This window comes from Nelumbo nucifera, chromosome 4 (assembly GCF_055504915.1).
Source record: "Nelumbo nucifera cultivar China Antique chromosome 4, China Antique-T2T, whole genome shotgun sequence".
Taxonomy (NCBI): domain Eukaryota; kingdom Viridiplantae; phylum Streptophyta; class Magnoliopsida; order Proteales; family Nelumbonaceae; genus Nelumbo; species Nelumbo nucifera.
This window is the reverse complement of record NC_142652.1, coordinates 54,351,742-54,371,591: the sequence shown is the minus strand read 5'-3', so window position 1 is coordinate 54,371,591 and position 19,850 is coordinate 54,351,742. Positions and strand designations below refer to the sequence as shown.

Sequence of the window (19,850 nt, the reverse complement as noted above, 5' to 3'; positions counted from 1 at the left end):
CCCGACCCAAAGTTGTTCCTAGAATTTTATTCGGTTACCAAAGTTTAGACCATACCTGATCCAAGGGGAGAAAACTAGAAGCAGATTGTGAATGGATTTCCAAGGAGAAGCAGTTGAAGCCCTTGCCACAATTCCAGAATCCCAACCATTGTCTTCCAGCCCAAGAATGCTAACCACAATCTTAGTCCACAATTTATCCCTTTCCAAAGAAAACCTCCACAACCACTTCCCTAGAAGAGCCATATTCCTTTTCTTGAAATTACCAATCCCAAGACCTAATTTTTTACACCTAGTGACCACCTCCCAACTCACCCTATGATCTCTCTTCTCCTCTCTAGGCTCCCAGAGAAAGTTCCTTATTAATTTTTCCAAAAGATTTGAAACCTTTGAGGGGATCTTAAACACTGACAGATAGTAGACAGGTAGGTTAGCTAGGGTAGACCTAATGAGAGTGACTCTCCCACCTAAAGAAAGATAATTTCTCTTCCAGACCGCCAGCCTCTTCTCAAACCTCTCCACTATCGGAGCCCAAAAGCTAACACTCTTAGGATTATCTAAGGGAGGCCCAAATATGTCAGGGGCCAATCCGAAGTTGCACAACCTAGCACACCTACAAATTCCCTTAGGTCCCTTTCGTTCACATTCAGTCCCGGCACACAACTCTTATCAAAGTTTACCTTGAGGTTAGATACCTGCTCAAAGAGTTGTATTGTCAACTTTAGGTTCCGGATCCAATTGAAGTTCCCTCCTTCACAGAAAAGGATAGTATCGTTTGCAAACTGTAGAAGTGTTAAGGGAACCTCCTCCCTTCCTACTCTCCACCCTCTTATCAAATTCCTCAAGTCTACTCTATGGATCAATCTCCCAAGCACATCAACAATCAGGGTGAAAAGAAATGGGGCAAGAGGATCTCCTTGTCTTAGACCTCTCAACGCAGGAAAGAAGTCAACCACAGTCCCGTTCACCAGGATAGAATAATGACAAATCCTAACACAGCCCCAGATCCACTTACACCACCTGTCTCCAAAACCAAAACTCCTCAACACCTCTATCAAGAAAGACCAATCAACCAAGTCATAAGCCTTCTCTAAATCCAATTTGCAAACCACTCCCTTCTTCTTTGACTTCCTAAAGCTCTCCAAGGAGATCCTCTTCTTGGTAGCCATTTAAATCTCCTGAATTCATTCCTCAAATGCCATGTCACCCCCTCCCCTTTCTGCAGCCATTTTACCACAGTTTTCGAGTCTCCCTCAATGATCAGAGGGCATAGGCAGCAACCCATTATCTTTACTTATAGCAGTTCTAGTTATAGCCACCTCAGTAAGGGTATTATTGTCCTTGTACACAAATTTATATTTTTTAATATAAAAAAATACTAATGACAGTCACAGCCAGAACACTTTTTGGCACCCCTTCTCCTATCTTTTCTTCTTCTTCCTTCTCCAAGAACTTTCTGCTACTTTCTTCTCTTATTTTTTTCCTTGTTTCTACTTTCTACTGCTGTTTTTATTATGTTGTTGTTATATGAGCTGGGCCCTTAATGTGCTTTGTTAGTTTTATTTTATTTCTGCTACTTTATTATGCAGTCGCCCACTATGGGCATATTTGTCCTACTCTTCATTGTAATCACTCTCATATAATGAATAGAATTGGTGCACATCCCATTCAGTTTTTCTCCCCAAAATTACAACTCTTTTTATTATTTTTCTCTTATAATTTTTCATTTCTGCCTTCAGATCTGAATTAAGTCAACTAATATAAAACATTTCTACAATTTTCTTCAACTAATCTATGTATCAAGCAAGACCTACTTAGGAGAAAAGAAAGAAATAAACTAATTTAAAATTCAGTATACCTCCATATTATGCACTTTGTTGAATTTGCCGGTGTAATTGCAGCATCCAGTCGACATACCCACTGGTTCCACAACTCTGGTCCTCCAAAAGGTTTGCAAACAGCAAGAAAGCTTCTCTTGGTTGCTCCCCTTGTCTTAAGAGCTGGGGCAGCTGATAGTAGTAAGGGTTGCTTTCCCTGAATCTCTTCAGTATCCCTATTAGCTTCTTTGACATCTCATTATCTCTCTCAGAAAGGCTAACCTGAATTGCGAGATCAAAAAGGTTAGGAAGGTCAACAAGCCAAAACACAAGCCAAAAGGGAATAAAGACGAAAGAAGTGTGAATTTTAATTTAGTTCATGATTATCATTGGATGATCCAGTTACAATTTCTGAGAGATATCCCTACTCACTGACAACATCAAATATATAGATAAAGCTAAAATCCTTTAAGACATATTTAAGAGGCATGGACCAACAAAATAAGCCACTTATATCAAGAGACATGAGTCAACAAAGATCAAAATAGCTCATGAAGATATTTACAAGAAAAATAATTCTGAAACTATTCCATCAGTAACCTGACCAAACAACTATATTAATGCAAAAAGATGAAAAGATATAATCCTCTGGCTCCACATGCAACAAGGAGCAAGAACCAAATCTCTCATAGGAAAGGATACAATAACATAAATTTTGATTTAAGATAATATCAAGGGTGCCACATAGCCTGTCATAATGACATTATTCTGGTGCAGAAAACCCCCAAAGCAAACCTGCTCTCCCCAACCCTCCTCCAGCTAAGCTTTCTACTAGAGAACTAGAGTATCTCAACACTGATTTGATTTACAGTTCACCCTAAATTACAAATATGCAGACTCTTTAACATGATGCCCAAAAATCCAAGACTCAATATGTTAAGCACTGAACCACACAATCACTATCCAGGAGTCTCCCTCAATCTCCATATGCTGAAAACCCACCCATGCTCATAATAAATTGCAATCGTTGTAATAGGCTTTCAACATCTGCTCTAAGGAAATCTTCCAAAACCAATGGAGCCCTAGAAAACTAGCAAAACATCACTTGTTGGATCCCTAAAAACTTCTATTCCTTATGGTCCTTGACTTCTTAATGAAACAACTATCAAACTTGATATTTCTTTTTCATTGAGGTGAAAGCATGGTTCACAATATTTGTGATATTGGCAAACTATCCCCGAAATATCTCCATTTTGCTAGGTTGCAATAGGAAGTTTTCTAGCAATCTTTTTTTCCAAAATCTCCAATATTTTTCCAATATGTAAGCGATAATTCAGATTTCATTGGTACACTATATAAGGTTTAAAATTTTTTTTGATCAATAACTCTGAAATGATTTCATTAATTAGAAAAATTAAGAATACAAGAAGTTGAAAAGGATACCAGCTATAGTAAGCTGACCCAAAACAGAATTATAAATGTGCCCAAAACATGTGTTCTTTGAACCCCTTGCTTGTCTAAGCTATCTGCTAAACTGTGGGCAGATCTCCTCACCCATCCCACCTGGATTGACATGTCCTTTGACAACCATTTAAATCTTTTGAATTCATTCTTCAGCTGCCATGTCATCCCTTCCCCTTTCTGCAACCATTTTATAACAGTTTTTGAGTCTCCCTCGATGATCAGTCTATTAATACCCAACTCTTTAGTCTTCTCAACCCCATATGTTGCAAAGAGAAACTCGGCCCTTGCCACATCACCCTACTCCACGAACCGGAGTAAAGAGCAATAATGTTTCTATCTTCTGTTAGACAGTGTATGCCCTTAGCTCCAATCAGAATGATGTACATTATGACATTTAATGTAAATGAATAAAGTACATATTTGATTCATGTTATTATGGTGTGTTTCTGTGTAATACCCTTAAACTGGACACATATGAGACTCGTGTTAGTTTAGAATCTTCACAACTGTTGGATAGATCTGGGGAGATTTATCCTGCCAAAGCTGACACTGATGTGCCGCCAAGTTGGTTGGGGTGGCTTGTCTTAGCTGCCAGGGTGAGACCTGAGGTACATGTAGTGTGGGTTTTTCTTGAAACCCTAAACTGGACCAAATTCCAATATTGCCCTGGACCTTGGAGATAGATGGGCAAAACTGGAATGTTACACCTGACCCATAAACTCGATTATGGTACTGCACTAGGTATCGGATTGGGTTGTCTTTGATATGCCAATCAGTGAGATCCTTAGAGGGGGTAAAAACCTGGGTATGTTGAGACAGTCCAATAATTCACCTGAGTGGGTGATCATAGTGACAGGATCAGCCCCTTTGTCGGACAAAGTGAATGATCGGGGAATGCACTCTCTGGTGGAAACCTAAACTACCGGCGGTGGATTTCAAAAGTGTTTGAAATTTGTTTTGCAAAATATATTTATATAAAGTTATATATTATGGTTTCACAAATTGTTTGCAAAAGGTTTTAATTCCCGGGATCCATGTGAGTAGAGAGTGCAGCACTGTACCTTGCAGCCGAGGGAGAGGTCATCTCTTTTCGGGCAGTATTTGATCATTATGGGCTGAGAGGTTAAGTGTAAGACCATTGAGGGTAATACCTGATGGGCTAATCTTGCATCTGCCCACAGTCCTAGGGTTTTTATAAGGTGGCTTGACCCAAGTACCATTTAGTGTAAATGTTGAGCCCATTAAGAGCCCATGGTGATGGACTCAAGGGTTCACTGTCTCCTACAGTGAATTCTGCCAGGCCTTGTAACAGAGGCTGGGTTGAACCCATGTGGCTGATGTGTAGATCAATGTTTGGGTCCCACGCCATACAAGGATATCCAACTGGGCAACAGTTTGGAGGATAAGTGAGCCGATAGACTTAATGGGCCTAAAGCCCAATTTGAACTGGCTTAATGAGATTATTTAAAAGGGGGTGGTTCTGGGATTTGGATCAACAGATAGGATAAGAGGTTATCCCTATCCACTCAGAGAGTCCAGATCCAAATAAAGATTTGGATCAGGAAACTTCTAATTAGATTAGAAGGGATGATCTTTATTTGCAGATAAGATAAGGGATTATCCTTATCATTTAAAGAGAGTTCAGATCCAAATACAAGATTTGGATTAGGAAACTCCTAATGGGATTAGGAGAACCTCTCTTTAAGGCTATAAATAGGAGAGCAGGGCGAACCCTCAGAACACAACAGAAATCATCTAAGTGACTGCTGATTTCCAGAGAGAGACAACACAGTTTGACTGCACTGTCTCCTTCTCTCCTGCTCTTGCCGCCATACCAATTCAATCTCCACCTGTGGGAGCGATCAAGAAGAGTTCTTGATATTACCTTTTGGCAGAAGAGGTAATTTGAAGTCGTGCTCACTAGCCCTCCATCAGATTCTTGCTAAAGAATTTTGTTCTTGCTGAAGAACCATCCTGCTGATTCTGCTTCATCCTGCACCGTGTCATCTTAGGTGGATGCAGTCTTTGGATCTTTCCCTGGACGTGAACACCTTCATTGGAGGTTATTACTACTTCGTATTAGGTATATCCCTCCACTCCCTTTTGGTTTCAGATCTGGTTTGGTTTAGATTCAAGATTGATTCTTAAAAATGCAGTTTTCTAAAATAGGGAATGTGATTCCCACATGGGAGAGAGAAATTTTTGAAATTTTGCCCAACCTACCTGCAAGGTACGGCCATCCATATGATGGATCTCTCATCCCTTCATCTTCATCTCTAATGTCCCCCCCCCCCAATGCCTGAGGGGCCTGAATTTACCCACACGACTTCCGTTGTCAAAGTTTAGCTTCTTCAAGCCATCTATTGGAGGAGACCATGCCTCAAAAAACTGTTGTCTTGTAGATGAAGAGGCAGCAATAAGTCCCCAAACCCTAAAAAAGTCTTCGACCTTAAAAACTGAAAATAACTTCAAGCTTTTTGCCCAATGTGCCACCCTCAAAAAAAAATAAAGTGGTTAACTAGGAACATGAGGTTTGAGGTAAAATGGGTAAGTAGGTCATCTAATACTATGGTTGATTCTCTAGCTAAACAGGGGTTATCCAGGGAGGTCCTTTTTTGTGCTACATTGTAAGTTGTTATAATATAGTGAAAGTTGTACTTAACTAACCAAGAGAGGTTGCATCTCGTGCCTCTCCTTGGGACATTGTACTATTCTCCTCTACTGATTAATAAATCTCATTCATTTATCAAAAAAAAAAAAAAATGTTCCACCCTCAATGTTATTGTTTCGACCATGTAAGGTTTAAAATCTTGGAATATTATTACAAATTTTTTCAATATTTCATTACAATTTTTATAATTTTTAAATATATTTTCCTAAAAGAACCATGATGAATTAGTGATATTCCAGATTACTCTAATGGACTATATATTTAAGGTTTAAAATTTTAGAATTTTTTTATCAATATTAAAATTTTAGAATATTATTAAAAACTTTTTGATATTTTCCTAACATCATTATAATTTTAAAAAAAATATTTTCCTAGAAACCCATGGAAAATTGGTGATTGGATATTATTCAATTATTACACCACTAGAATTCAATTAAAAAAAGTAAAATGCATACAACTACAAAAGAGTATTTTCAAATTAATCAAACATATAGTAACAAAAAAGAAAAAAGTCAAAATGGCAATTAATTGACATATTTAATGAAGGGAAGATAGCTAAAAGACTAAAAGGGAAACAAAGTGGAAGATATTTATTAAAAGTCTATCAAATTCTCCTCTTTGACTTATATAGTTCTTTGCTATGGTCATTTGAGCATTAAATGTGCAATCATATTCATTCTAATAATTCCTCAAAGGTTTATTAACAAATTCCATGTTTCTAGAATTCCTTTCAAATTTTTTAGATTTTCCAAATATCTTAGTGAAATATTTCTGAAATTTCTCCATCTCTACAAGGTGAAATGTCCATGGATATCAAAATTGCAAACCATGGGAGGAAGGACACAATTCTGGTTTCTAAACTGTCTCAGTGTAGATGGGATGACTATAAACATTGGACCAAAAACAGATCATGTCATCAATAGATAAGTCTGTAAAATCAACTTTTGTTCACAACCAATAAACAGCCATGGGAGGAAAGACACAATTCTCTCCTGTCTCTCTTTCTCTTCTTCTAACAGGTTCCGCATCAGAAAGGGGGTAGAGTGACCTTGATTAGGGCGACACTTGCTAGTCTTCCGGTTTATTTTCTTTTTGTATTCAAGATACTCTCAAGGGATGCCAAGAAGCTAGAAAAGGTGATGAGGGATTTCTTGTGAGAGCCAGGGAAAGAAAAGATGGATCAATTGATTAGGTGGGAGATAGTCAGTAGGAGTAAGGAAGAAGGGGGATTAGGATTGGGAAATTTAGTTCTTAAGAATGAAGCTTTACTAGGGAAGTGGCTTTGGAGATGGCCGTTAGAGGGATAGGTTGTAGCACAAGGTGGTGAATAGTATTCATGGCTGTTTGCAGGACGGTTGGGATGCCAGGGTATCTCGACAGGTGACTCTTGCAACACCCTAGTAGGCCATTCACGGAATTCTACCCCATTTTCTCAATCTGGTCAGGTATGATGTTAATTCTGGACACAATGTTCTTTTTTGGGAAGACATTTGGGTGGGAAACCAACCTCTTAAAGACCTTTTTCCCTCTCTTTACTCTCTTCCCCTTTATAAGGAAGAGCCGGTTTCCAGTTTTATTTCCTACTCAGATTCTTCTGTGGCCCTCAACTGGGATTTTGGTTTCCGTAGAGGGTTATGTGATGATGAAAGTGCTTGTGTTTCAGATTTATTGTCTTCACTTGAGTCTATTTGGACCCCCTAACCCGAAAGGCTTGTAAATCTCAAAATTAGGACTGTCACCACTTACTGATCTCTTGCTCCTTTGCTACAGCTTTATGAAATTGGATTCTTACGTTGTTTGAGTGTAGGTGGAACCTGCCATCTAATACTAGTTTGTTGTTTAGTCCGTCTATTTTTGAATGGCACACAAAGAGAGGGAGAATTATGTGGAAGTGCATAAGAGCAGCTTTGTTGTGAACAGTTTGGGAAGAAAGGAACACCAGAATCTTTTGTGAAAAAGAAAGGAGCTTCTTGGAAGTTAAAGAATGTATTTTGACAAGGGCAATTCAATGGCTGAAAACTCTAAAGATCTTCGATGCATACTCTATTGATGACCTGTGGAGAAGCTGGTTAGCAGTGGCTAATACTTCTACCAGGAAGGAAAGACATGGGGTTGAATGGATGCCACCAAGGGAGGAGTTTATCAAGCTGAACTTTGATGGAAGTAGCCGAGGAAATCCAGGACCTTCAGGCATAGGAGTGCTGAGAAACAAAGATCGTGATATCTTTGTACTCAGGTCCAGCGGGTGTGGGAGACTCTTTAAGGGCCAAATTACTGGCTGATGTACAAGGAATCCAGCTTGCAAATCAGCTAGGCATAGAGCATCTAATTATTTGGGGTTTTAGAGATTTTCTCAAAAAGGTTAAATGGTTAACAAGGAATATGACAATCAGAGTTCAGTGGGTAGGCAGATCAGCAAACTCATTGGCTGATTCACTTGCAAAACAAGGGGTTTCCCGGGATACTTTATTTTGGGCTTCAGTGTAATTTCTTTTGTACTTATAATTCTGTAATTAGCTTTAAAGGAAAGGTCACATCTCGTGCCTTTCCACGGGTTGCATGTAACTCTTATTTGCGGGTTTAATAAAACTTCACTCATTTATCAAAAAAAAAAACAGGTGTCACATCAGAAATTGACCCAAAACAACTTATAATTGTTTTAAAACTAAGACAAATCCAAAGGTAATGATGGGGACACTCCAATAAGAACTCTAATCCCTAAAACAACTTTAATATCTCATTACTAATCCTACTAAGACTAGCTTAAAGCAAAGGCAGAGATTTACTATAAAAAGTAAGTTAAAAAGTCACCACAGTAATTTCAAAATAATAGTAAATTTCATTACTAATCCTACTAAGACTAGCTTAAAGCAAAGACAGAGATTTACTATAAAAAGTAAGTTAAAAAGTCGCCACAGTAATTTCAAAATAATAGTAAATTTCAGGAAAACTCAATATCATCTTCTCAAGGCACGTGACTAGGAAAAGAAAAAACTGAAACGATATCAATATCCATAAACCAACAATTCTAAAATTGGTATGGGAATGGAAAAACTGATTTGTTTCTCCATGGATTCTTTCCTTGCTTTGATATTTGCATCAACATGGACCTCTACTATTTTCCTTTAGCCAACCCACTATTACTCAAGTCCCCTTTCACCATCAAAGAGCAAATGTTGGGAGATCTCACCAATTACAGCCCTTGAACCACCACAAGCAGTTCAACCCTTAATGAGCTTTCATGACCTATAGGTCCTGAGTACAAAGCTAAAATGATGGACAAGGAACTTGGTTTCCCAAACTGCAGCCATCCAAATTTAATTTAATTAGATTAGGACTAGGCAGATGCCATTGGCCAAGCAATCAAAGTTCTAGCAGAAGCATTAGCAGCAGGAAAACCTTATTTTCCATAAATTGGGCAAATTCTAGGTGAAAACAAAAAGATACCCCTATTAATAGTGATATAGGTTAAAAACAGTGATGCTTTATTTCTTAAAAGAATAATTTATTAGCAATCAATTTAAAGATGTTCTGGTTTACATGGGGTATGTGCAAATCAACACCTTCCAAAAGTAATCAAAAAATTCAATTATTTCTTGTTCAAATCCAATTAGGGGAAAGTCTAGCATGCTGGGGGACCACAAAATTCATTCTCAACATTCAGCATAGATAATGAATAAGAACTTAAAAACAATATAAGTAAACCAATGACCTTATATGAAATCAATAATCTTGAAGCACTAAAACTCAGAAATCAAAAATCAAACCTTGGATGGGTCAGGAAAAGTAGACAAGTCCATTCCAAGTAAATTAACAGCAATATCAGAAGAAAGCATTTTCCCAAACCACAAAATGAAGCGAAACCCATCATCATAAATATATAGACCCCTGGAATCTAAGCTTTGCATGGCTAATGGTAATGATTTTGAAAATTTTCCAAAATCATCAATCTTCATGGACGCCTGCAAATAAGAAACATAGTTATAGTCCACAGAATTTAGCATTTAAAATAATTGTAAGAGAAAATAAAACAAGTCTTACTTCCTTACATTTTGAAGGTATTCATCAATCCGAATCAACCTAGGATAGAGAAGCTTCAATAGTGCTGCAACAGGTAGAGTCATCATAGTGTAACCAGCTGCACAGCGTTCATCAAGCTGAGCATCAGCATATCCCCCACGGAGTGGTACGGATTTGTATAGTGCTAATCCATACAAAAGCAAGAATTGCAATGACTCCGGGTATATCATCCTGCCACCCAAGCGATGCTGCACAGCATAGAGATTTCGATATTCTCTAAGGGCTTTCACAATCCTCTGCTGAATAAAGTTGCGTGCATCTTCCAGCTTATAAGACAAAGTTTTCTCAATTGCTGTAGATTCGATTGGTTCATATTAGAAGCTGAAACCAACTCAAGATCAAGTAGTATAATTACCAAGAGGGGGGAAACAACATAATTGAAGCACCCAACACAATACAGCACCATTCTACAGGTATCCAGGTAACATAGATGGGAGATCGGGGAGATAGGGGATAGGAGATCTTTAAAATCAATCTGGAGAAATCTTAATGACCAATTCTGGACCAATAGGAAATAGGAACTTAACACGAGATGAGCTGTCGAAGCTTCCAAAAGGATTGCACTTTAGCTTCTCCATGTCAGTTAATGAGCTAGAAATTTCCCTGGTGGAAGAAGGGATTAACAAGGTTGACCTATAAACAGTTACTACCCCAGAGAGTACACTCTAGGATGACTTGCACAGCACTTTAGGTGGCTGGGGCAATAACACAGTATTACTCCTTTTTATTATAGCAAAAGAAAAAAAAAAACAATTACTAAAATAGTAAGGTACAATGATAGGTGAATAAAATATCACCAATAGAGATAGAAGAAACATGGAAACAATGACTTCTCAACAAAAGATTGTAACCCCTATGATTTCAACAAAACCCTCACAAAATTAATAGGACAGAACTGAAATCATTTGTATTCCAACAGCAGCAGCACCCTAATCAGACTCTACCTTTCTATGCTCAGGATTATCTACTCACCAACTCCTTAACCAAGATCATGCCTACTTGGTATTAGCAGCTATAACATCAACTTCCCCAAATTTAATAGAAGTTCTCCCTCCATTCTTGCTCAATTTAACTATGATATTTCAACATCTCTATTTCAGTCTCTTTCCTCTAGCTCCATGAACACCTTTCTTACAAATTAATCTTTTATAAGACTTATGTTTAATTGTTGGTTCAATTTTTTATTTATTTGTTGTGATATTTTTTTGTTCTTCTGCCTGCTTTTGTTATGGTTCCCATTTCCTTTTACATCATAAGAGCAATGTTTAATTGTTGGTTTAATTTTTGTCCTACTTATTGTGGTTTTTTTTTTTTGATCAATTACTTATTGTGGTATATTTTACACGCAAATTTTGCACAGAATTTAGTAACCTTCATTTCTAATGTTTATATGTGAATATTTGAGCCCAAAAGTAATGTGTTTTCATGTTTTATTCTAAGTTATTAATAAAGTTAATATTTAGAACAAGTCTGGTGGTTGCCATTGTGTAGAACACTGAGTTTCCAGTGTAGAAGCTAATATGGGATGAGTAAAGGAGCCCATACTATCATAAGTAGTAATTGAGATGTAACTACAGAGAGCACAACTGGTCATTGCTTCTCATGTCAAATCACTCTAAGTTCCATTTGCATTGTAAAACAAGATTAAATGTACAAAGACTATTTTTGTTCCTAGCACATACCTCTCTATCCCTGTGTTAAATGGAGCTTATGGGTTCACAAGTTTTAATGGAGATGATAGGAACCTTCATTTTGATGTTCTGCATCTGTTGTATCATAGCAGGCAAAGTGTTGGCAAAAGGTAATATGGGTCTATTAAAACACACAGCTAAATGTGTTTATCAGTAATTGTTATAATATCTTTGTTGGACCAATCTCAGTGGACACCTTAACCCTTACATTACAATCACTTTTACAACAAGTTCATCATTCTAATTATTTTTACTGACCAAATATAGATGCATACATAACAAAGGAAAAGCTTAATTGGGAGAACTCTTAAACCCAGAACTACATGCACTTGCAGCTGAGTACCTCCCACTGGTCTCACTGGTATGATTCTAAGCAACCATGTTTTCACCATGATCTATATATCTATATAGTTCCCCTCTACATATCAGCTTGCAACAAATGTGGGATAATCTATGGCATTATGGTAGATATACCAACATAACCTGGTAATTGAAGGAGACTCCAAAGTTGTTGTGGGATGGCTGACAAATCCAGGCTCAGTTATATGGTGCTACAGGGACCTTTTGAGGAAAGTTAATTGGTTTTCAAGGAGCATGACTATTACCTCACAATGGGTGGGCAGAACAGCAAATACCTTAGCGGATGGGTTAGCTAAGCAAGGGGCCTCAAGGGAACAATTTTTTTGGGCAGCTCTGTAACTTTTTGTTTTAGTCTGAAGTAATACTCCATTCTTGTTTTTTAGGAGAGGTAGCAGCTTGTGCCCCCCTCCATGGGTAGCCTGTAATGACTTAACCTCTTGATCATTCTTTAATAAAAACTTTTTTTGATAAATAATTCTTTAATAAAATCTTATTCATTCATAAAAAAAAATGTAGATATACCACCCACGAGACCATGTTAAATTCATGCTACAACCTTCTGGAAACCCCTACTAGAATTTTGGAAACCAATAAAAAACAGACAAGCAGATTGGCCAAAGTCGACTTGATCAAAGTAATTCTTTCTCCCAAAGATAAATAATTCCTTTTCCAGGAGGCTAATCTCTTTGTAAATCTATCCACCACAAGGTTCCAAAAGCTTCCATTTCTCAGATTATCTCCCAATGGAAGGCCTAAGAAATTCATAGGCCAATGTGAAACTTCACTTCCCAAAATAGTTGAACATTTTGACATCTCCCTTTCATCCATATTAATTCCCACTACACAACTCACATTAAAATTGATTTTCAAATTTGACATTTGCTCAAATAGTTGAACCACCAATTTCATGTTTCTTACCAATTTGAGATCATCTCCCTCACAGAATATATACTATATCATCAGCAAACTGCAAAAGGATGATAGACACTCCATTCCTTCCCACTCTCTACCCTGTCACCAACTCTCTCAAGTGTGCTCTATATATTAATCTCTCTAAGACATCAGCAACCAAGGTAAATAGAAAAAGAGAAGAGGGTCTCTCTGTCTAATTCCTCTACTAGCTGGAAAGTGATCCACTATAGTCCCATTCACCAAAACTGAATAGTGGCAAGTTCTAATACATCCTTGAACCCATTTGCACCACTTAACTCCAAATCCATAATTTCTCATCACTTCTAATACAAAGGACTAGTCCACCAAATCATAGGACTTTTCAAGATCAAGCTTACAGACTATGCCCATTTTTCCAATTCTTTTAAGCTCCTCAACACTCTCCTTAGCAACTAAGATCTGATTAATAATCTGTGTATCTTTAACAAACACCCCTTGATTTGAGTAGACCATATAAGGAAAGCACAGATCTAATCCTCAAGGAAGCACCTTTGCAACAATTTTATAGAAGCTATTAACCAAGTTGATGGGTCTAAACTGTCTTGGTTGATTTGCATCCAGTCTCTTTGGGACCAAAGCATTGAAAGTGGAATTCAGTCCAGGATTTAATATCCCTCTTCCAAAAAAAACTCATTAAAAAACTCAGTACATCATATCTTTTAAAATGTCCCAACAATCTTGATAAAAAGCCATTGTAAACCCATCCAGCCCCGATGCTTTAGCTCTATCCATTGAAAACACAACTTCCTTTATTTCTTCCATATAGAACCTTCTTTCCAACCAATCCTTGTGATCTGCCAACAACCTTGGACAATCTAATCCTTCTAATCTTAATCTCTCATTCAGGTGTCTTCTAAAAATGGATTCAAAATGGTCCACAAAAGCTCAGCAATTTCACTTTATTGGGTAACTATTATTCCATCCAATTCTAGCTTTGAGATGAAATTTTTCCTCCTACTATTCACTAGAGCTTGGAAGAATTTTGTGTTTCTACCCCCTTCCTTTACCCACTTGTGTCTAGAATTTTGGCTCCACTTATTTCTTCTTTCAATAAAATATCCTCCAATTGTTTCCATGAGGTCCATCTCTTCTCCTTATCACTTTCTCCAAAAGTGCCCTCAGCTTCTTTAGCATCCAAACCTCGATTTGATTGATCACCTCTTGCTTTCTCTCCTCTAATCTCCCAAATTGTCGAATATTCCAATCTGCTATTTTACCATTCAAACCCTTTAGCTTTTAATGGAACTTCATGTCCTCCCAATTAACCCTTTGACTGCTTTCTTCCCACCACTCCCTAATTTCCTTTTTAAATCAAAGGTGATTCACACAGAACACCAATTTGGGGATAGACACCAGCCAGATCTCTTTCTCTGTAATAAGTCACATGTGTTAATTGCACCATGGGAAAATCTCCCAACAAAAAGCACTCACCCTAGGGGGGATTGGACAACACCAAACTTCTCTGACTGAGAAATGCAAGGAGACTGAGAAGAAGAAACCAACACATTAAAAAAGGAACAATAGAGAAAGCCCCAGAAGGATGACCAGTCCATAATTGGCTATCCACTTTACTGTTATCAATATAAACCCCGTCCAGCAATTATAACAATTGTGACACAAATCTCACCTCTAAAACTCTCAAATTCCTTCAAAAGCCCCAGTTCCAATGAATAGTAGAAAAGGATGGAGTTTCACCCACCCACAGATCCATAATCAAACTCAACATTATAGGAAGAGAAGTGCAAAGCTTCTCATAATCACGTCTAATGATCAAACAACAAATGAAAACATTGTCATGACAACTTAAACAAAATGAAATAAAGAATGAAACGAAATGAAATATTTCCCTGGTGTAATACAAGTGCTACTTTACTAGTGTATGTGTGTGTCTGTGTATTGAGAGATACAATGATAGAAACAACCCCATTACTAAATGTATGAGACATTAATCTAAACCATTCTTCTACAAATTGATTAGCCACAATGGAAATGTAAGGAAGATGCAAACACACAGGAAGTTGGTGGAAAGGAACATGACTTTTCAATCCCTGGCCAACTTGAATCAAGAGTACAATATTACTAGGCAGCATATTCTCAGGCATGGTGATTTGTCTCTTTCCCAAACTACTCTCTAGTTCATAGTGAGGAGCATAGAAGTCATGATCAAAGCACCTACTCCTAAACATTCTGCTCTAGCTATATATAGAGTTAAGGCTCCTCAGAGTAAGGGTAGTGGTTCTAATGCGAAGGAGGATGGTGTATGTAATTAAGCCAAAACATACATGTGAGACATGCTAGGAGCTTCACCAACAATTCTTTGCATCTAGTTTCAAGAAGACTAATAGCAAGAAGAGTAGTGCCAATGTGGCTTCATCTACTACAAAGTCAGACTTAGTGGCTACTGGTCCTACTGTCCCCCCTCCTTTCTCTTCTATGGAGTCATTAGATGCAGATGGAGCATATACTAAGAGGTACAACAGATATTTACTACAGTTGGAGAATGCTTTCACCAATTCTATCCCTGCTTCTACATCCGCTTCCACTAGTCCCACTGCATGTGCTAATTCGAGGATACAATCATACATGTTACTGCTCATGTTGCTATACCATAAGTCCATCCCATAGATTATAGATTCCAGTGCATCCGACCATATGACCAGCATTTCATCTTTGTTTCATTCTTATTGTCTGACCTCAGGTAGGGATAATGTGTCTAATGCTAATGGGTCACTTGCACCTATTTCCAGGTAGGGTCATGTTAGGATTTCTAGTGCTTTGAATTTCTCCACAATTTTACATGTTCATAAGTGATAATCTACTTTGTGTTAGCAGCATTACTAAACCTTTACACCATTCAGTTAGTTTTTTATAGTTGTTGTATCTCTAAGGAAATTACTTCAAGAAGGATGATTAGGAGTGGCCATGAAGTAGATGGTGTCTACATTCTAGATGTTGGGACCACATTTGCTATGACCAGGAGTCCTTTTCTTCATCATTTTTTTGGAGATAAATAAAAAATAAAATTAAGAAAAGGAACAGATTGCTTTAAGCCTTTTCTTCATCTTGGCTCGCATTTGTCCTACATTTCTTTGGTATCTTTTGTTTCCTTCCAGTCTCCAATGTGAAAGTTGTCAAATTTCAAAGCACTGAAGACAGTCTTATTTTTCAAATAATAAAAGATGCTCTAGTACTTTTGATCTTGTTCTTACAGATGTGTGGAGACCATAACATGTTGCTTGTACAGGTAGATATCATAATTCTTATTATTTGTAGATGGTTTTTCTCATTTTCATGGATATATTTGATGTGCTCCAGAGATGAGGTTTCTCACTTGGTTCATTGATTTCATAAAACGATTTTTCCTTGTTTGATCAGCAAAGAGAAATTTACAAAAAATACAAATGAGTACAATAGATTGGAAGGCATCAGCCATCTCAAAATACAAAATGAATTACACTTTTGCCAAAACATTTGCTGCCCATTAACCCCTTGTTTTTCTAGAGCATCCACCATCCCATTTGCAGTTCTTCTCAGCCACTTAAAAGCTACATTTAATTCCCTTGATAGGCTTACAATTTCTCTAAAAGCATGCTTGTAGATCCAAGGAACTTGACAATTGCATCTTGTCCAAGAAATGACCACTTTCAAGTCCCCCTCCACTTCTAATTGCTGAAAAACCAGATTGCTTTACCAATCAGTGTCCTTGCAGCAAGGTGCCAACCATCTGGTTGGTAAGGTCTCCTGATGGTCATAGTGGAGATAGCAATGCCATCATATAGAGCCCAAAACAAGGCCAGCACTTTTCCATATGACTCACCTCCTCCTATAGGACCTGAAACAAATCCAAAACTTTTCCATATGAGTCTCAGAAAACTCCCCTTATACCAGCCATCCCTTGAATGCCCAAAGCACTCCCTTCAAAATTCAATTTTACAAAGTCAATTGATGGAGGTTTCAATTCCACAGTTACCCTATCCTTCTCGTTAGCAGACTGTGCCACTTCTACCCAAGTTCTTACTATAACATTCACAGAGAAAGTTTGAAAATGGTGCGACAGTATTCTACCCAAGTCCTTGGTTTCAAAACACTTTCCAGTCTACTTTATTCTAGTGATGATGTCTCTTCCAGTCCACTTACAACCAATGTTGTCAAAATCTTACAATTTACAATATGATTCACAGTTTGAATCATGAATCCCAAAGCTTTCAATTCGAATCTTATGTCTGAATCCTTTTTTCTGCAAAAATCTTATGATTTTTGTTTGAATCCTATGATTTGATTCATAAATCTTATGATTTTTGTTTGAATCCTATGATTTGATTCATAAATCTTATGATTTTTGTTTGAATCCTATGATTTGATTCATAAATCTTACGATTTTTATGATTCAAATAAATTCAATTAAGAATTAGATCTCTACTTTTTTTTTTTTTTGTTATGTTTAGTTTTGCCATGGGAGACTTTTTTTAAAGCTCTGACTAGAAAATGACTTATGTACATTATTCAAGACTAGAAATTGAGTTTATTTTTTAAGTTTTACTACTAGTGAATGACCCCGTATTAAGTACGGGGAATCAATAATGTTAAATTTACATTATGGAATCAATACTGTTAAATTTATATTTATTAATATTTTAAATAATTATTAAAATTTCAAAAAATAGCTTTTCAATAATTATTAGAATACGGATAATTTTCTTTTGTTATAATACGTAGAGGGTTAATGATCAAGTGAAATTGATAGAATATAGGCAGAAGTGATTGTGGATAACCACCTTTGCATTTTCTGCAATTTTTTAGGAATGGATTGAAAATGGTGGTAGTGGGTTGTAGGTTTTAGCAGCAACTTCTCAGAAAATGCCACATGTCTAGCTTTCCAGAAAAATGAGAAGGCCATGTGTCTGAATGGTAAGGAGTTGTAGCCTGGTAGTGGGTTGTGGGTTTTAACAGGAATTTCTCAAAAATTGCCACATGTCTAGATTTCTAGAAAATGAGAAGGCCACTTGTCTGAATGGTGGTAGTGGGCTGTAGGCTTTAACAGCAACTTCTCAGAAAATGCCATAAAAAGCCATGTGTCTGAATGGTGGGGGTTGTAGCCTGAAATATATATATATATATTAGAGATGTAAGTTAAAGGGCCATTGTATGTAGATTTGTTTGATTTTCAAGTCAAACTTGATTAAATCATCTTAGGCTTCTATTGTATAAGTGGTAACTTCTATTATTTTAATTTTTTGACAAGTTTGTAAAAAAAAATAATCTTACGATTCACGATTCGATTCGATTCGATTTGATTCAATTTTCTCTACGATTTACGATACGATTATGATTTTCAAAACATTGCTTACAACTGCTTGGATGACTTGTTTTGTCCAAATTTTTCATTCCCATAGAACTAAGTTTGATCTTGAATTTAGTGTGTCTTTTTGGGATATGCTTAGAAAGTGTAATGCCTTGGTCTTTCTACTAGGACAAGATTTGTTCATATGGATGTCACATTCTTTGAATTTTGGTAGTTCTTTAAGCATTTAAGACAGGAAATCATAGTATCATACTACTACTCTATTATGAAATCAATCTCTTATCCATTCATGGCAGCTCTCTTCTTCAACTAAGATGCAAATGGACCATTAAGAAGATAATGGCATAGCATCTTGCTCAAAAACTTATCCAAGAAAGAGAGAGTACAGAATTAAAGCGCTACAGGACAAAGTTGACATTGAAAGTGAAGATGATGAAGATGCCGAAGAAAATGTAACGAGGAAGATGTTCTTACCATTGAAATTCATGTAATTGAAAGTTCAATTGATTTGGAGACCGGTGAAAACAGAGGTAGAGGTAAACAAATCTTTGGGTTTGATCTTCTTGGGTGGGGAGGAATTTGATAAGAAAATGTTAAAGGAACTGAAAGAGAAATTGGAAGCCTGGGATTAAGAATGGAGTAGGATCTGAAGAAAATAATAATCTTATCAAAGAAGATGTTCAAGAAAGATTGAGGCCTGTTAGAAGTGCAAAGGATGTAGCCAGAGAAGACAAAAAATCATAAGCATATCAGACTTTTGAGAAGAATGTGATTTTAGTGTGGACCTTCTGGGAAGAAAGAAACCAAAGAATTGACAAACGACAAGAACAGGTCTGAGGAGCTTATAGAAGGTATAAAAGTAAGAGTTGCACATTGGGTAAAAACTTTGCAACTATTTCATTGTTTCTCAGTGAACGACATGGTATGATCTTGGTCAGAAGTAGCCCTGGCTGAAAAGAAGTTGAAACTGAATTTTGATTGTAGTTCCATAGGAAACCCGGTAAGGGCAGGCGTAGGAGTTTTAGAAATCATATGGTGGTGGCCATTTATTCAGGATGAATTGGTTTTGGTGATTCGGTTAGAACTGAAACTTTGGCATTTCTACAAGGACTAAGGCAAGCAAAACACCTTGTCAAAGATTTGGAAGTGGAAGGGGACTCACAACTGGTCATATCTTGGACAAGTCAATCAATTTCAGCAACTTGGAGTTACAGGCATGTATTCAGGAAGATAACCAATCAAGAGAACTGAACACCAACATTAGCTGGATTAGAAGAAATGCAAATGGGATGGCAGATGTATTAGCAGAGCAGGGGCTTAACAGACATACTTCGTTTTGGGAAAAAGTGTAAAGCTGTATATCTGGGTTGGTTGGAGTGTTCCAACGTTGTACCAAACTCGGTTCATATCTTAATCTAATGAATCTCAATGATCTCTTTTTTTTTTTTGAAGGGTAAGAAAAATAAATTTTATTAAAAAGAAAAAAGGTTACAGGTTAAGAAGTGACAAGAGGGCAC

At 37.1% G+C, this 19,850-nt stretch overlaps 1 protein-coding gene across 6 annotated transcripts in view; it reads right to left on the bottom strand.

The window, feature by feature from the left end:
• The window catches only part of LOC104610113 (protein transport protein SEC24 A-like), a 64,132-nt gene that overhangs the window by 21,156 nt on the left and 23,126 nt on the right, over positions 1-19,850 (bottom strand). For all 6 annotated transcript variants that reach the window (XM_010276588.3, XM_088902551.1, XM_010276592.3 and 3 more), the window contains 3 exons: positions 9,999-10,321; positions 9,717-9,911; positions 1,856-2,096 (listed from right to left, as the gene is read on the bottom strand). In XM_010276588.3, coding sequence (XP_010274890.1) covers positions 1,863-2,096; positions 9,717-9,911; positions 9,999-10,321 — 752 coding nt within the window. In that variant the 3' untranslated portion in view covers positions 1,856-1,862. The remainder of the gene's footprint in view (positions 1-1,855; positions 2,097-9,716; positions 9,912-9,998; positions 10,322-19,850) is intronic.